General features: G+C 43.1%; 1 protein-coding gene across 4 annotated transcripts in view; it reads right to left on the minus strand.

Annotated features, from left to right (window-relative positions):
• Positions 1–16,765, minus strand: part of LOC143491514 (NACHT, LRR and PYD domains-containing protein 3-like) — a 189,672-nt gene that overhangs the window by 38,556 nt on the left and 134,351 nt on the right. For 3 of the 4 annotated variants that reach the window (XM_076990599.1, XM_076990598.1, XM_076990595.1), the window contains exon 4: positions 9,826–11,581. The exons of the other annotated variant lie outside the window; for it this stretch is intronic. In XM_076990599.1, coding sequence (XP_076846714.1) covers positions 9,826–11,581 — 1,756 coding nt within the window. The remainder of the gene's footprint in view (positions 1–9,825; positions 11,582–16,765) is intronic. 4 annotated transcript variants of the gene reach the window in all.

Consider the following 16,765-nt stretch of genomic DNA (forward strand, 5'->3'; position numbering starts at 1 on the left):
GCGCAGCTCGAGGAGGACCCGATCTGTGCGTCCCTGCTGCGTCAGGCGCGGGTGCACCACGACCCCGAGGTGGTGGAGAGGTGTCGCCAGGTGGCGGTGCGGCTTTGGGGGAAGTACCACCTCTCTTCATCCAGGGATCCCTCGCCCCTGAGGGTGAGCTCCTTTGTGCTCTGCGGGGTGGAGAAAACCCCCGAGAGTGAGTTTGGGGAGGGGGACTCCCCAGGCGAGGAGGAGGAGCAGGACGACGAGGAAAAAGCTTACCCTCCGTCGTTATACGACGCCTCCACGGTGGACTACGTGGAGGAGGAGGAGTCCGAGGAAGAGGACTACCTCCCTCCGCCCGTAGGTCCCTCTACCACCATGGAGGAAGGCGAGGAGCAGGAGTACGGCGAGGAGGAGTACCCCCCGTCGGAGTGCTCTGCTTACCCCGAGGAAGACGGTGGGGAGGAAGAGGAGAACGGGGATTACCCTCCGTCCGAGGGCTCCTTTACCGAGGAGGAGAGCCCTCCCCCCTCGGAACTGTCAGTCGAGACGGTAAAGAGGAGGAGGAGTCCAGAGGCGGGCTCATCCCCCGAGCTCTCCCCAGCCAGCGACATGGACTGTTCCCGGGGTGGCAGCTCGAGGCAGCCCATGAGCTGGAGCCGTGGCAGTGAGGAGGAGATGGAAGCGGAGGAAGCCACTCCCACTGCCAGGTCCGGAGGGAGATCCCCGGGCGAGGAGGGTTTCCTGTACGGCCCACCGAGGGGTGGGGCCAACCGCGCTGCACCTGGCGCGTCGGCCAACCGCGCTGCACCCGGCGCGTCTGCCAGCCGCGCTGCACCTGGCACGTCCGCCAGCCGCGCTGCACCTGGCACGTCCGCCAGCCGCGCTTCGCCCGGTGGAGGGTTTGCAGCAAGGGCAGGAGGAGCACCGCCCACCGCAATGCCTACAGCGCCAGTGGCTCCCGATCTCTCTCCCCTTATCGCTCTCCTCAGACGCAGGACTGAGCGCGTCAGATTCGCCCATCGTTGTGGGTTCGGGGCGCTCGGTCCTGTTGGCACCCCGGGACGGGTAGTGCCCTTGGAGGGGGCGTCTGTCACGTTGAGGACCCCGGCCCCTCCCCTTTGGGCATGTGTATACGTGGTCCACGTGCTTCGTCTGCGTCAGTGGAACTCCGTGGTGATGGCTATGTCGTGTGATAATGTGTATCACCTGTGAACCGTCCCGTAATCACGTGGGGCTAATGTGGTTTGTCTATTTAATGTGCGCTCGCGCAGTGTCCTGTGCTCGTCGTTGTCTAATGTCTACACATTCCGTGTGAAGTGTATGTTGCTCGTGCGCTATTGCGCAATCGTGTTAAATAAAAGTGACATAAAAGGAGGATTTGTGTCTCGTCCTTCGTCCCTCGCCGAACGTCACAGGTTTTGTTAAAATGTTACCTAAATTGAAAAATACCCAGACTGCTTATAAATTTATCTCTTGGGAGAATACGAAGTTTTACATATCACAACATCGGCATTATTCTCACCTTTAATTTAAGCCAAATTTTATCAATTATTTTATTTGATAAAATCGGATAAGAAATAAGGGCGCTAGGACTGTTTTTGTGACAGATGGATGCACATCCCACATAGGAACTACACTGCTTTGCTGACATGACTCAATGCATAGTAATGGCTCCGAGGGCGGCACATCGCTAGCTATAGCGGCAACAGGCGATGTCCAATCCAGTAATATAGATCAATGGGTGCACGACCTTGCAAATCGACAGCATGCGACGCCCTCGCACATGGGCGGAGCCACTGCGATTACGTAATTTTTGCCGCGCAGACTCTCGCCGCTTGTGTGCGCTGCAGTGACTTCACGGGCTACCATTGCATTGTGGGGAATGTAGTGTTTGTGCGTGCAAAACACCATCGGGCGGCTGTGGCCTGTGGGCCGGTTCTAATAGTAATTCAATATCATCCAGGGGGCCATAGATAATCAATTTGACACCTTGACTTTGACACATGTGCCTCACTGTCTCTCCCCTCCCCCCAGATTCCAACAGGAAGCACATGAACCCAGACAGATTTTGAAAATGCGCATGAAAAAAGCTGGATGGAAAAAGACCAAAATTCGAAAAAAGCCCCAAATATCGCAAAAACATTTTTACACTAGGAGGAGGTGGAAAAGTTAGACTATCGCATCGCCAAAATTCGAAAAAACTGGATGGAAAAGGGTTTTTTGCATAAACGATGACGTATCATGCCTCAAGTCATGTGGTTCTGTACATGATCGCGATGTAAAGATGGCAAATGCATACAAAAACAGTTCTGGAGAGAGCAAAAATTTAATTTAACTCTATGTATAGAAAAGAAAAAGAAAAAAAATGTTTCAAAACCTCAACATGCAAAAATGCGTAACTGCCAGATGGACGTAAAACCACTATTGTTTGGCGTCCTCTCACGTGATCCAGTTTATTCGCATAACTGTATGAATGGAAACAAGGCTTAATTCGCATTTTTTTCTGCCGAAACTTGGAAATTGCGCATTATTTTTTCGAAATGTTTGGATGGAAACCCGGCTATAGTTTGGTCAGTAGAGGTGGGAGGATCGATCCAAATATCGATACCCACGCTGGTATTGATATTGATCAATACTCGTGTATAAAGATCGATACTCAAGGTTTTTTCCTCTCTGTCGCACTGACTGCTGCGTACGCAGATTAATCAGTCTCCTCTCTATCTGTAAAAGTAGCGGTGTGCTGTGTCACACAGCACGGAGCAGCGCACCCTCCTCCCCCTCCCCCTCCTCCTCTCCCTCCCCCTCCCGTCTTGCGCTGTTGCACTGTCACGTGGCTCAGCCAAACTCAGCGCTCTCCTCAAGTCGACACGACACCTTCAGTACGGAAACAGACACGACAGGAGCAATATTGAAATGTCTGAGAGGAAGAGAAGCGCCGTTTGGATTTATTTTATAGCACAAAATGAAACCACGGCAAGCTGTACAGTTTGCAACAAGATTGTAAAATATAGTGGAAACACCACAAACCTGTACAAACATATGAGAAGCCATGCAGCAGAAAACGCAGAGCTGCAGAAATGGAGAGAAGAGGAGAGACACCCCCCATTCCCTGGTACTGACAGACCCAGACCCTCGACCCAGAGACAGAAGTCACTGGAAGGGACCTTTCAATCTAGCTGCAGAGAATATCCAGGTAGATACGAGTGGTCATCTTCAGCATCAGTTCATATTAACTTTCAAAGTCCGTGTTACTTAAGTCATATGTTACTGGAGCCAACTATATATTGTATTTTCTGGACTTTAGAGCGCACCTCAATATAAGCCATATATATAACAAAGTTTTTTTAATGGAAAATGTTGTATAAGCCGCACATATCTACTTAACTGAATACATTGAGTCCCCGCTTAACGATGGGTCTGGTTAAAGACGGACCAGAGTTATGACTGACATTTTGGCAATGCGATGGCTCTTTCTCACGGCAAAGATTATGCACGCACAAGAACATTGTTAGTTTTTTTCTATACTGTATTTATGATCAAAGCGTATCTAAATCTAGGGTAACGCTTAACGATGAAAACTGCTTTACGACGGACTTTTCAGTCTCTAACTCCGTCGTTAAGCGGGGACTCACTGTACATTGAACTGATCAGTTTCTGATCGGTGCCTGTAGTGTTTCACGTGCGACAGATTTGCTTTCAGCCGGTGTTGTGGTGAATTCCGACTCCCCTCGTTTATCCGCATAAAGATGCTACAGATTATATTGTCGATTTATGTTTCTATGAATAAATAAGAGACTAGACTTTAATTATCCATCACAGCAATCGGCACGGCATTATCTATGTCAAAAGCCACACTGGCTCAAGGGTGTTAATTATTTTAAATAAAATAAACACTGGCTATACCGAAGTTCACCTCTGACCACTACTTCGCAGTATTATGTTTAAATATCTAGCTTATATATATATATATATATATATATATATATATATATATATATATATATATATACATATATATATAGATGAGTGTGTATGTGTATATATATATTAGATTAATGATCTTTTGACATTGAAATAAATATACTAAATATGATACAGTTCAGACTTGATTGCATATAAATACTCATTGTGTTACGTGTGAAATACATATAGAATATTTACATACAGGTGTCAGGAATGTCACCTGATAGCCATTAAGGACTCAGCTGTTCCTCATCACCACGCCCACATTCCAGGCATTCATATACACCGTCATCACAACACCTCGTCGCGAAGTATTGCCAACCATGTTGCATACCGAGCGTTATCATACCCTGCTGTTTCTCCTGTGTACCGACCTCTGCCTGTTCCCTCGACCCCGTCTTCTGCCTAGCCCTCAGGTACCGTACGGACTCTGCCTTCCCGTTACGACCCCGGACCGGATAGACCATTTAGGGGTTGTTGCAACCTCAGTGCCAGCTGAGAGGCTTTTTTCAAAGGCAGGACAGCTTCTGAGCATCAGGCGATGTGCACTGAAACCCAAAAATGTGAACATCATACTGTTCCTAAATAAAAACCTATAATTCTTTGTTTTCAACAGGGGGCAGGGCCCACAATTTATCTGTGGAAAAATTAATGTATAAATGCCCTTAACATATTCTTTCTTTATATTTACTTTATTTAATTTTATAAAAATTTTTTATATTCAAAGCCAGAAGTGCACTCCCGGGAGGACATTCCTTATTCTTTGTATTTTCTCTTGTATTGTTCAACTTTAGAAAAATAACAAGTTTGAAACTGTTGACAGTATTTGTTGTGGTGTGTTAATTTTGTTGTATTGTGGTTTGTTAGCCCTCTACCTCAGGAGATTGTATTGTGTTGAGTGATATTTGTTTACACAAATTTGATATTTGTATATTTATTTAGTTATTGTTCCATTGTTTATAAACACAAATGTTGTGATAATAAAATATTTTGTTGTCACATACAATGTTTAGCGAAATTCTATCCTAGGTCTTTTGGATCCTTTGGCTCTATGAAGCTTAAATATTAAAAGGTCGGTATCGATGATCGGTATCGATATTGGCGATACTGGCCCTGTATTTACTTGGTATTGGATCGATACCAAAATTCCCAGTATCGCCCACCTCTATTGGTCAGCATGTGGTGAGTTGTGATTGGTCAGCATGTGGTGAGTTGTGATTGGTCAGTATGTGGTGAGTTGTGATTGGTCAGTGGTGTCAAACACTGGTCTGTCTGTATCTCTCTCTCTCTCTCTCTCTAGTTCAACAATTCTTTATTGGCATAAATGTAATAAAATACACTGTTGCCAAAGCAACTAATATGAAACACCTAAAAATAAATATAACAGAAAAGAGATTATAGACAGTATTATAGACACAATTATAGGGCGTATTATAGACAGTATCATATACACAATTATAGACAGTGTTATAGACAGTGTAGGAGCCAAAACGGTTATTCGTGTGTATATGTTTATACCGGCCATTCCTCAGAGCGTTTGAAAATGCGATTGAGCCAAAGACTGATAATAGCGCATATAGGCTGTATTTTCTTGATCAGTACACAAGTGGGCATCCCAAAGCTCTGGTCAGGAGTTGTCTTCACATGAGCCCAGACAGAGGATATCAAAGGGCAAAATCCTTGCTACTGGAACATTATGGTGATGAATTCAAAATATGTTCTGCTTACATAAAGAAAGTATTAGAATGGCCTGATGTTAAAACAGAGAACTTTAAAGCATTACAAGGCTTTGTGATTTTCTTAAGGAGTTGCTGTAATGCGAAAGGAAGAACTGAGATATTCTCATGAAATTAATTTGTCCTTAAATATGAAACTCTTGATCATGAAGCTGCCATATAAACTCAGAGAAAGATGGCGTTCCTTTGTGTGTGAGTTTCAGGAGAATCAAAATAGCAGACCTCAGTTTATAGATCTTGTTGCATTCTTGTAAAGGCAAGTGAGGGTGCTTTCTGACCCCGTATATGGGGACATCCAGGACAGGACGAAGGTCTGCTTACTCCTAGAAGGATCCTAGAAAGTAGTGTGTCTTTTTTCTCTCATTCATTGGCTCCTTTCGTATTATATCATTTAAATGTTTTGTTGTAAACTAAACATTTAGGGGCCGGATGTTGTTTTTTCACATGTTCTTCTTTTTTGTTTGAGTGGCTCCACCTATTGGTTGCAGTGGATGGGCCACGTGGATAAGAACAGGTGTTGCTACCTGGAGGGTGTGGCCAACAGGACAAGAAATAACCACTACAGACACAATTATAGACAGTGTTACAGACAGTATTATAGACACAATTATAGACAGTATTATACAGTATTATAGACACTGTATATAAAATGGGTCTGAACCCATCCTGGTGTCTGTGACCTTTTGTGTGGAGGTGTTTAGCTAACTGGAGAGTGGGAATGGTTCCCACGAGGCACAGACACTGTTATAGACACAATTATAGACACAATTATAGAGAGTGTTATAGACACAATTATAGACACAATTATAGAGAGTGTTATAGACAGTGTTATAGACACAATTATAGAGAGTGTTATAGACAGAATTATAGACACAATTATAGAGAGTGTTATAGACACAATTATAGACACAATTATAGAGAGTGTTATAGACAGTGTTATAGACACAATTATAGAGACAATTATAGAGAGTGTTATAGACACAATTATAGAGAGTGTTATAGACACAATTATAGACACAATTATAGAGAGTGTTATAGACACAATTATAGAGAGTGTTATAGACACAATTATAGACACAATTATAGAGAGTGTTATAGACACAATTATAGAGAGTGTTATAGACACAATTATAGACACAATTATAGAGAGTGTTATAGACAGTGTTAGACACAATTATAGAGAGTGTTATAGACACAATTATAGACACAATTATAGACAGTGTTATAGACACAATTATAGACAGTGTTATAGACACAATTATAGAGAGTGTTATAGACACAATTATAGACACAATTATAGAGTGTTATAGACAGTGTTATAGACACAATTATAGAGAGTGTTAGAGTGTTATAGACACAATTATAGAGAGTGTTATAGAGTGTTATAGACACAATTATAGAGAGTGTTATATAGAGTGTTATAGACACAATTATAGACACAATTATAGAGAGTGTTATAGACACAATTATAGACAGTGTTATAGACAGTATTATAGACACAATTATAGAGAGTGTTATAGACAGTGTTCTAGATAGTATTATAGGTTGGAATAGAGCACTAGAAATTGCGTTATTTGCATTATAGAGATTTTACTTATCAATAAGAAAACAGGAAAATAAGAGTCAAGATGATTTCTAAATATGTAATAATAATGTAATTTAATATAATAATAATATAATAGCATATTAATAATAATAAAATATAATAATAATCATCATCATCTGTTTTCTTGCCTTCACTGGTTGTCTCAGTGTCACTGCAGCGCAGGGGAGACGCTCATTACCTTCCAGTAGAATTCATTTATAATGGGGTCAAATTTAGGACATTCAGTAAGAAAGTGCAGCTCTGTCTGCACCATTGAGAGATCACAGTGGGAACACAGTCTGGTCTCTCTGTGTAACCAGCTCTGTCTCCATCACTGAGAGATCACAGTGGGAACACAGTCTGGTCTCTCTGTGTAACCAGCTCTGTCTCCACCACTGAGAGATCACAGTGAGAACACAGTCTGGTCTCTCTGTGTAACCAGCTCTGTCTGCACCACTGAGAGCTCACAGTGAGAACACAGTCTGGTCTCTCTGTGTAACCAGCTCTGTCTCCACCACTGAGAGCTCACAGTGGGAACACAGTCTGGTCTCTCTGTGTAACCAGCTCTGTCTCCACCACTGAGAGCTCACAGTGGGAACACAGTCTGGTGTCGCTGTGTAACCAGCTCTGTCTGCACCACTGAGAGCTCACAGTGGGAACACAGTCTGGTCTCTCTGTGTAACCAGCTCTGTCTCCACCACTGAGAGATCACAGTGGGAACACAGTCTGGTCTCTCTGTGTAACCAGCTCTGTCTCCACCACTGAGAGCTCACAGTGGGAACACAGTCTGGTCTCTCTGTGTAACCAGCTCTGTCTCCACCACTGAGAGCTCACAGTGGGAACACAGTCTGGTCTCTCTGTGTAACCAGCTCTGTCTCCACCACTGAGAGATCACAGTGAGAACACAGTCTGGTCTCTCTGTGTAACCAGCTCTGTCTGCACCACTGAGAGCTCACAGTGAGAACACAGTCTGGTCTCTCTGTGTAACCAGCTCTGTCTCCACCACTGAGAGCTCACAGTGGGAACACAGTCTGGTCTCTCTGTGTAACCAGCTCTGTCTCCACCACTGAGAGCTCACAGTGGGAACACAGTCTGGTGTCGCTGTGTAACCAGCTCTGTCTGCACCACTGAGAGCTCACAGTGGGAACACAGTCTGGTCTCTCTGTGTAACCAGCTCTGTCTCCACCACTGAGAGATCACAGTGGGAACACAGTCTGGTCTCTCTGTGTAACCAGCTCTGTCTCCACCACTGAGAGCTCACAGTGGGAACACAGTCTGGTCTCTCTGTGTAACCAGCTCTGTCTCCACCACTGAGAGCTCACAGTGGGAACACAGTCTGGTCTCTCTGTGTAACCAGCTCTGTCTCCACGACTGAGCTCACAGTGGGAACACAGTCTGGTCTCTCTGTGTAACCAGCTCTGTCTCCACCACTGAGATCACAGTGGGAACACAGTCTGGTCTCTCTGTGTAACCAGCTCTGTCTGCACCACTGAGAGCTCACAGTGAGAACACAGTCTGGTCTCTCTGTGTAACCAGCTCTGTCTGCACCACTGAGAGATCACAGTGAGAACACAGTCTGGTCTCTCTGTGTAACCAGCTCTGTCTCCACCACTGAGAGCTCACAGTGGGAACACAGTCTGGTGTTGCTGTGTAACCAGCTCTGTCTGCACCACTGAGAGCTCACAGTGGGAACACAGTCTGGTCTCTCTGTGTAACCAGCTCTGTCTCCACCACTGAGAGATCACAGTGGGAACACAGTCTGGTCTCTCTGTGTAACCAGCTCTGTCTCCACCACTGAGAGCTCACAGTGGGAACACAGTCTGGTCTCTCTGTGTAACCAGCTCTGTCTCCACCACTGAGAGCCTCTTTCTCTTTTTCCCCTCTCTCTCACTCTTACTTTCCCCTTCTGTCCATCTATTAGGTAACATTCAGGTTGTACTCTGTATGCTGCATTTCTGTCATTTCTAACATGTATTGTCTCATATAACAGGTTGTAATGTGCAGTTGTGTTATGCTAATCAGTCTTGTGTTATAGGAAATGTGTGTGAATCTATGTTGTTCAGATAACATCATGTCAGCAATTGTATTAAATTGGTTATGCATATTTATGACCTTACACCAACACATTATTATTTCTAATTTATCTGTTTTAATTGTTGGTGGGAGGAATCAATAACGCCAGAACAGAAACTCCCTACAGCAGGGGTACTCAAATAGAAATTATGACGGGCCACAATTTATTTTTTCAATCACTGACGGAGCCGGTTACGGGGGGTGTGAACGCATTTGGGCGTCTGCTACCTGTTTGTTGTTGCCATAAAGGCAATCCCCGGCATCGTCTTGAGATCACGGTGCGCGATTTCAAAATAAGAGCGGATAGCGCGATTGAAAAAAAAGATTCCTAAAAAAAAAAAAAACACTTTTCAAAACAGCCCGCGGGCCGCTATTTGAGTATGGGGGCCCTACAGTGTTACAAGTCTTATTATGATTTTGTACTGATTCTGTGATGCTTTTGGGAAACCCCCAGTGCTGTAATGTGTTTATAAAAATACTCACTCAGCTTTTCTGGATGCTGTGACCACTGGCATCAGTCTCAGTAGACATTTCTCTGATGGTTCATATTTACTCAGGACAAACTCATCTAGCTCCTCTTCTGAGTTCAGCAACACAAACACCAGAGCTGACCACTGAGCAGGAGAGAGACTGACTCCATAGAGACGACTGTGACCTCCTCTGTTCAGGTATGTTTGGACTTCCTGCACTAGAGAATGATCATTCAGTTCATTCAGACAGTGGAACAGATTGATGGATTTCTCTGGAGAGGGATTCTCCCTGATCTTCTCCTTGATGTACTTGACTGTTTCCTCTGTGCTGTGAGAGCTGCTTCCTGTCTGTGTCAGTAGACCTCGTAAGAGAGTCTGATTGGACTCCAGTGAGAGACCCAGAAGGAAGCGGAGGAAAAGGTCCAGGTGTCCAATCTCACTCTGTAAGGCCTTGTCCACTGCGTTCTTAAGGAAGTCAGACATTGTTGATCTTTTAAAGAAAATTTTTTTTTTCTGTTTCAACACATTTGTGTTGTTGGAGATGAAAGAGAGAAATGCATATAAAGCAGCCAGAAACTCCTGAACACTCAGATGTACAAAGCTGAACACATTCTCCAGTTCAAACTCCTTTCTGAAGATCTGGGTACACACTCCTGAGTACACGGACACTTCTTTGACATCGATGCCACACTCTCTCAGGTGTTCCTCATAGAAGATCAGCTTGCCCTTTTCCAGCTGTTGGAAAGCCAGTTTTCCCAGTGCCAGAACAATATTTCTAGTCTGGTGAGGATCAGTGTCAGTTTTTCCATGGTACTTTCTGTTCTTGTGTTTGATGTTAAAGATCAGGAAGCGTGTGAACATCTGAGTCAGAGTCTTGGGCATCTCTCCACTCTCTGCTTTACCCAACATGCTCTCTAGAACAGTGGCTGCAATCGAACAGAAGACTGGAATGTGGCACATGATGTAGAGGCTTCTTGATGACTTCATGTGTGAGATGATTTTATTGGCCAGGATCTGATCACTGATTGTCTTCCTGAAGTACTCTTCTTTCTGAGGGCCACTGAACCCTCGTACCTCTGTTACTTGGTCAACACACTCAGGAGGGATCTGATTGGCTGCTGCTGGTCGAGAGGTTATCCAGAGGAGAGCAGAGAGAAGCAGATTCCCCTTGATGAGGTTTGTCAGCAGCACATCCACTGAGGTCGACTCCGTTATGTCCGATAAGCTCTCATTGTTCTGGAAATCTAGAGGAAGTCGAAACTCATCCAGACCATCAAAGATAAAAATGACTTTATAAGCATCACAGTCTATTAACTGTAATGTTTTTGTTTCTGGGAAAAAGTGATGAAGCAAATCCATCAGATTCTTTTCTTTCTTTATCAAATTCAGCTCCCTAAAAGGGAGTGGAAATATGAAGCGGACGTCCTGATTGGCTCTTCCTTCAGCCCAGTCCAGAATGAACTTCTGCACAGAGACTGTTTTCCCAATTCCAGCAACTCCTTTAGTCAGCACTGTTCTGATGGGTTTGTCTTTAAAGAGGTCATTACATTTGATGGGTGTCTCCTGTGTTGCTGGTCTCCTGGATGTTGTCTCAATCTGTCTCACCTCATGTTCATTATTGACGTCTCCACTCCCTCCCTCTGTGATGTAGAGCTCTGTGAAGATCTTATTCAGAAGAATTGAGCTTCCATGATCTGAAATTCCTTTAATTTTTTTATATTTCTCCAGTAGATTGCATTTGAGCTTTTGCTGATATCCAGAGATCATCTCTAAAACAACAGAAACACATGATGACAGTAATTTTATTTGTTTGCACTAAACCCACATGAACTATGCCACCTTCAGATATGCTGATTGTAAATAGTCAAAATGTATTTATTTGACATCAAGATCAATGATCTATATGGTCATGGTCTGGTGGTTAGGGAATTGTGGGTTGTGACCAGAGGGTCGTGGGTTTGATTCCCAGGCCTGACACCATGACTTGAGCAAGACACCTAACCCCAACTGCTCCCTGTGTGCTAGGCTAGGGCTGCCCACCGCTCTGGACATGTGTGCACCACAGCCCCCTAGTAATCACCAGTGTGTGTGTGTGTGTGTGTGTGTTCTGACTGCACAGGTGGGTAAATGAGGAGGACAGATTTCGATTGTGGTGCAAATCACAATTGTCATGAAATGTGGCAACTATAATGTTCTCACAAATAATTCTTCTATGAGCATTTAAATGCTGAAGGCTCCTCTAAATTATTTTTATTGATATATTATTAAATAGTATGTGCTAATGGCTGTAAAATACTTCAACAAATGTGTTTTATTATGAAGATAAAGTATGAACAGTGTGTTGTTTGTCTAATGCTGCTAAGCATTAGTTGTTACATGAAATGTCTTTGTTTTCGTTATATGTAGCCTTTTGTCAAATAAAATCATCCTAATTTCTGTTAATAAATACTTTTAAATGATGTCTGCGCATTAACAATAGGCATCTTCCTTACTACACATTAATAAATCACATCCTGCAGTTGCACAATCCAAATGAGCGGAGCTAAACACACTACAGAGAGGTTTCGCAGTAGAACTCCACGGGGGGGTATACAGGTGGCACCATTGTATGACGTTATTTCTCTGCCAATAGTCGAGAGCACATTTTTTAAGTGCGAGAGCGTGATTCACGCAGCTCGCACGGATTTTCTTTGTTCTCGCGCAAAATATTAATGTGCTCTCTCATATTTACTCTGCTCTCGCTCAGATTCGCTTTGCTCCACTACAGAACCGCTCGCGCGTGCTCAGATTTATCCTGCGCGCGCTCAGATTTATCCTGCTCTCGCACGAACTGTGTACAAATAAAGTTGTGATAGTCAAGGTCAAGACCAGATGCAGAATTGCTGACAACATTCTGCAGTTTATTCAACAACCCCTCCAAAACTTGCTGTCTAAGCAAGACCTGTAGGGTTAAAGGAGTATAATTATTACCTGTACAAGTAAAAAAAAACACAGAACATTGTTTACACAGGATATTGACCAGAAATCCATATCCTTTCTATAGTCATCTAACACAGGATATAATGTAAATATAATGTATATTTAAGCAATTAATCGCAGTACCGGAGCAGCAGGAACAATGTCATTGGTCAAAATCCGTTACTGCTTTCTGATTGGCTGTTTTCTGTGAATTCCGAGCACGAGAGCATAAAAAGATTCGCGAGCGCGCGGGAGGGGTTTGAGTGCGCACGCACGCTCCAGTAAACGGAAGAAGAGTATGTTCGTGCGAGAGCAGGATAAATCTGAGCGCGCGCAGGATAAATCTGAGCATGCGCGAGCGGTTCTGTAGTGGAGCAAAGCGAATCTGAGCGAGAGCAGAGTAAATATGAGAGAGCACATTTATATTTTGCGGGAGAACAAAGAAAATCCGTGCGAGCTGCGTGAATCACGTTCTCGCACTTAAAAAATGTGCTCTCGACTATTGGCAGAGAAATAACGCCATACCATTGGTGGTTACCAGGCAGGGTAACTGAGTGATTGGGAGTTTCACCCTCGGCTGGGAGTCGAGCACCAGGTGGCCATGCATAACTGTGTGCTGACGAGCACACAGCTCGCAGAAAACCAGTGAGAGTGAAGGTCGCGCTCTGTGTGAGTGTGAGTAGCTACCTCTGTTCTAATTATTTTAATTAGTTTTCCCGATTATTATTATCTTATTTACTTTACTTTTTTTAGGGGTGGGCATAGATTAATTTTTTTAATCTACATTAATCTCACTGAAATCTTGAAATTAATCTAGATTAATCTATATTAAAATGGCTCATATGCGTGCTACCCAAGTAATGACCCAGTTTTTGAGATAGGGTTTCTTAATACAGAGGGTGCATTAGACCAGGGGCTCATCTCCTGTATCCAAAATGCATCAATGACTGCTTGAGAAAGCTGTTCTACTTTGATACTTGAAGAAAAAAAACGTACTCAATAAAGTGTAGGCTACTCGTGTTCAACGGTTTATTCAGTTAAACATGAATTTGTAAGCCTACATACTGTACATTAAAAGGGGTTGATAACATGTTTATTCAGCCAAACATGATATTTGAAATGTAAGCCAACATTTAGTACATTTAACCTCATGGACGTAATTTGGGGGGGACTTTTTCAAAAGCCGGTTTTGGTCCTCTGCAGTTTTAACGGTTAAAAATAAATATTTAAATAGCGACGAATCTAGCGCTAGGACCATGCAAAAAACGAGCTCCGCTACGGTAACACTTTACGTTCCTAAAATGAATTTTCCATTAAGCAAACCTGGCGACTTCGTGGCTACATCCATGTAAACACACGAACGATTTGTAATTCACAGGTTTGAAAACTCGTTCTCGCCCCTACTGTGCAATTTGGTTAGGAATACAGCCGAGCTAAACTATCAAGGTGAAAGTCATCATAGTTTGCTTACCGATTTTGACCCAGTTCCCAACCCAACTTTAAGAATAGATTAACGGCGATAATTTTTATATCGCCCGATAAGAGTATCAAATTAACGAACGCCGTTAATGGCCCACCACTACTTTTTTTTACATTATTTTATTTAGTTACATTTCATCTTATTTTAATATTTATTTTATTACATTATTATTATTTTATAATTTGTCATTATTTTATTATGCTTTTTTCCTTTTTATCTTTAATTTCTTTTAACATTTTCTTTTTGTCTTATCTTTGTTTCCTTTTATATATTCTGTAAAGCACTTTGAGTTGCATGTATGTATGAAATATGCTATACAAATAAAGATTATTATAATATTATTATTATTACAGGATAGTCAGCATCTGCAGAGATTATATTGGCTACTAAAAAAACTTCAAAAGTGTATTTTGAAAAAGATAAAGATGAATCAAACAAAGTAAAGTGCAAGTTATGTCATCAACATCTTTCATTTCACACACAACAACCAGCATGGCATATCATTTAAAACGCGTAAGGCAGACTTCCGGTAATGACTGCCACAAACATGGCTGCATAGTCAGTGAGCTCCCGCAAGCTAACTGTTTAAAACCCGCCTAAACTCAATGAAGACAGCATAAAGATCAGAGTTTCAACTGTGTGTAGAGGCGGACAATGAGTGGAAAAAACAAATCCAAAACTAATCCAGATAAAACCAAAGTAAACCCTGGTCAAGCTAAGGCGAATTCCAACATGCTAGACGACGACCCAATCACCTCACTCCGGAATACCATGGAAGGAATCAGCGAACAGATCCAGGCCCTCCAAACCGACCTGAAAGCCGACCTACGGTCGTTTAAAGACGACATCACAACTCAGGTGAAACACGAGGTGTCTGAACTGAGAGCAGATATAGATCAGAAATTCGCGACCGTCTCCACTGATATACAAGAGCAAAGCGAGAGAATCGACGCTAATCAGGCTAGAACAGAAGAGTTGGAAGCGTGGTCCGCGGAGGCTAACACGGTCTTCCAAGAATTAATGCGAGAACAACGGAGAATGATTGAGAAATTTGATGATCTGGAGTCAAGGTCGAGGCGAAATAACTTAAGGATATACGGCATTCCAGAAGATACAGAGAAAGGAGTACAAACTATAGACTTTGTGAAAGAATGGCTCAGTGCTGAACTCACAATTACTACAGACCTCCAAATACAACGAGCACACAGAGCGCTGACCGCAAAACCGAAACCAGATAAAGCCCCGCGGTCAGTGATTGTCAATTTTCTACAGTACAGCACGAAGGAGCTCGTTTTGTCCAAAGCATGGGAGAAGAAGGTTATTAAAATAGGGGACAGTCGAGTATACTTTGATCACGACTACAGTGCCGGTGTACTGCAACAACGCAAGGATTATGCGCACGTGAAAGCGGCTCTTAAAAACCAGGGCATACGCTTTCAGACACCGTACACGAAAATGCACATACACTGGGCCGGCGGAAAGAGAACCTACAACGCGCAAGAGGCGGCGGCTGAGCTACGTCGGAGAGGAATAGAGGTCGATATCACACCAAAGGAACCGACAGGCGACTCCCTGCTAGAGCGACTACGAGCTACAGCCCTCTCATCCTGGCACCGCGTTGAAGGCAGAAGTACGGCAGACGCGAGCCAGAACAAAGCTACAAGATTTTCAACACATCAGTGAGGGAGGCGACGCACACAGAGGGACGGAGTAACGGTAAATGGAAACTAGGCACAATCTGGTGTGATTCACATGTTTATTACTGGGTTTAACTATAAAGATAAAGGGCTAAGGATTTTTTTTTTCGGACTGTTGGCTTGGGGAAGATAATTAATATCTACACTAGTATGAGTAAGTCGCTCCTCAGTGGACGGACTCTCAATGCTAGACGGGGGCCCTTTCCTAGTGACAGGTCTTTTCCCCCCAACACAAAAGAGATGTCGGCTTACAAAAAGGGATGTCGACATCCTTTTATGGAAGTCACTACTAATAATTTTTCTGTATTTGTTCTACAATTGTTCATACAAAGTTCATGTTTGTCAAACTGTTGGCCTAAGGGGATGTATAAGAAAGAATAGTGTAATTTTCCATGATAAACACAACATCTGAGGAATTGAGGATCATATCCTTGAACGTAAATGGTCTAGGAAACCCAGTTAAACGAGCTAAGGTAATGAGAAAACTGAAAAAGGAAGGGCTTCAAATATGCTTTCTACAGGAAACCCACTTGTCAAAAATTGAACATGAAAAACTGAAAAGGTTTGGATTTAGAAAATCATACTATAATTCTTATTCTAATACACGCCAGAGAGGCGTAGCAATCTTGATATCAAACTCAACCGCATTTGAATGCATTAAGGAAATAAAGGATAAGGAGGGGCGGTATATTATAGTTAAGGGGAGAATTGAACAGACCACAGTAACATTGGTAAATGTATATGTACCACCAGAAGCAGATAGGGGTTGCTTTAAATCTTTGTTTGATACTGTAGCATTAGAAACTGAAGGAATATGT

This window comes from Brachyhypopomus gauderio, unplaced genomic scaffold (assembly GCF_052324685.1).
Source record: "Brachyhypopomus gauderio isolate BG-103 unplaced genomic scaffold, BGAUD_0.2 sc76, whole genome shotgun sequence".
NCBI lineage: Eukaryota > Metazoa > Chordata > Actinopteri > Gymnotiformes > Hypopomidae > Brachyhypopomus > Brachyhypopomus gauderio.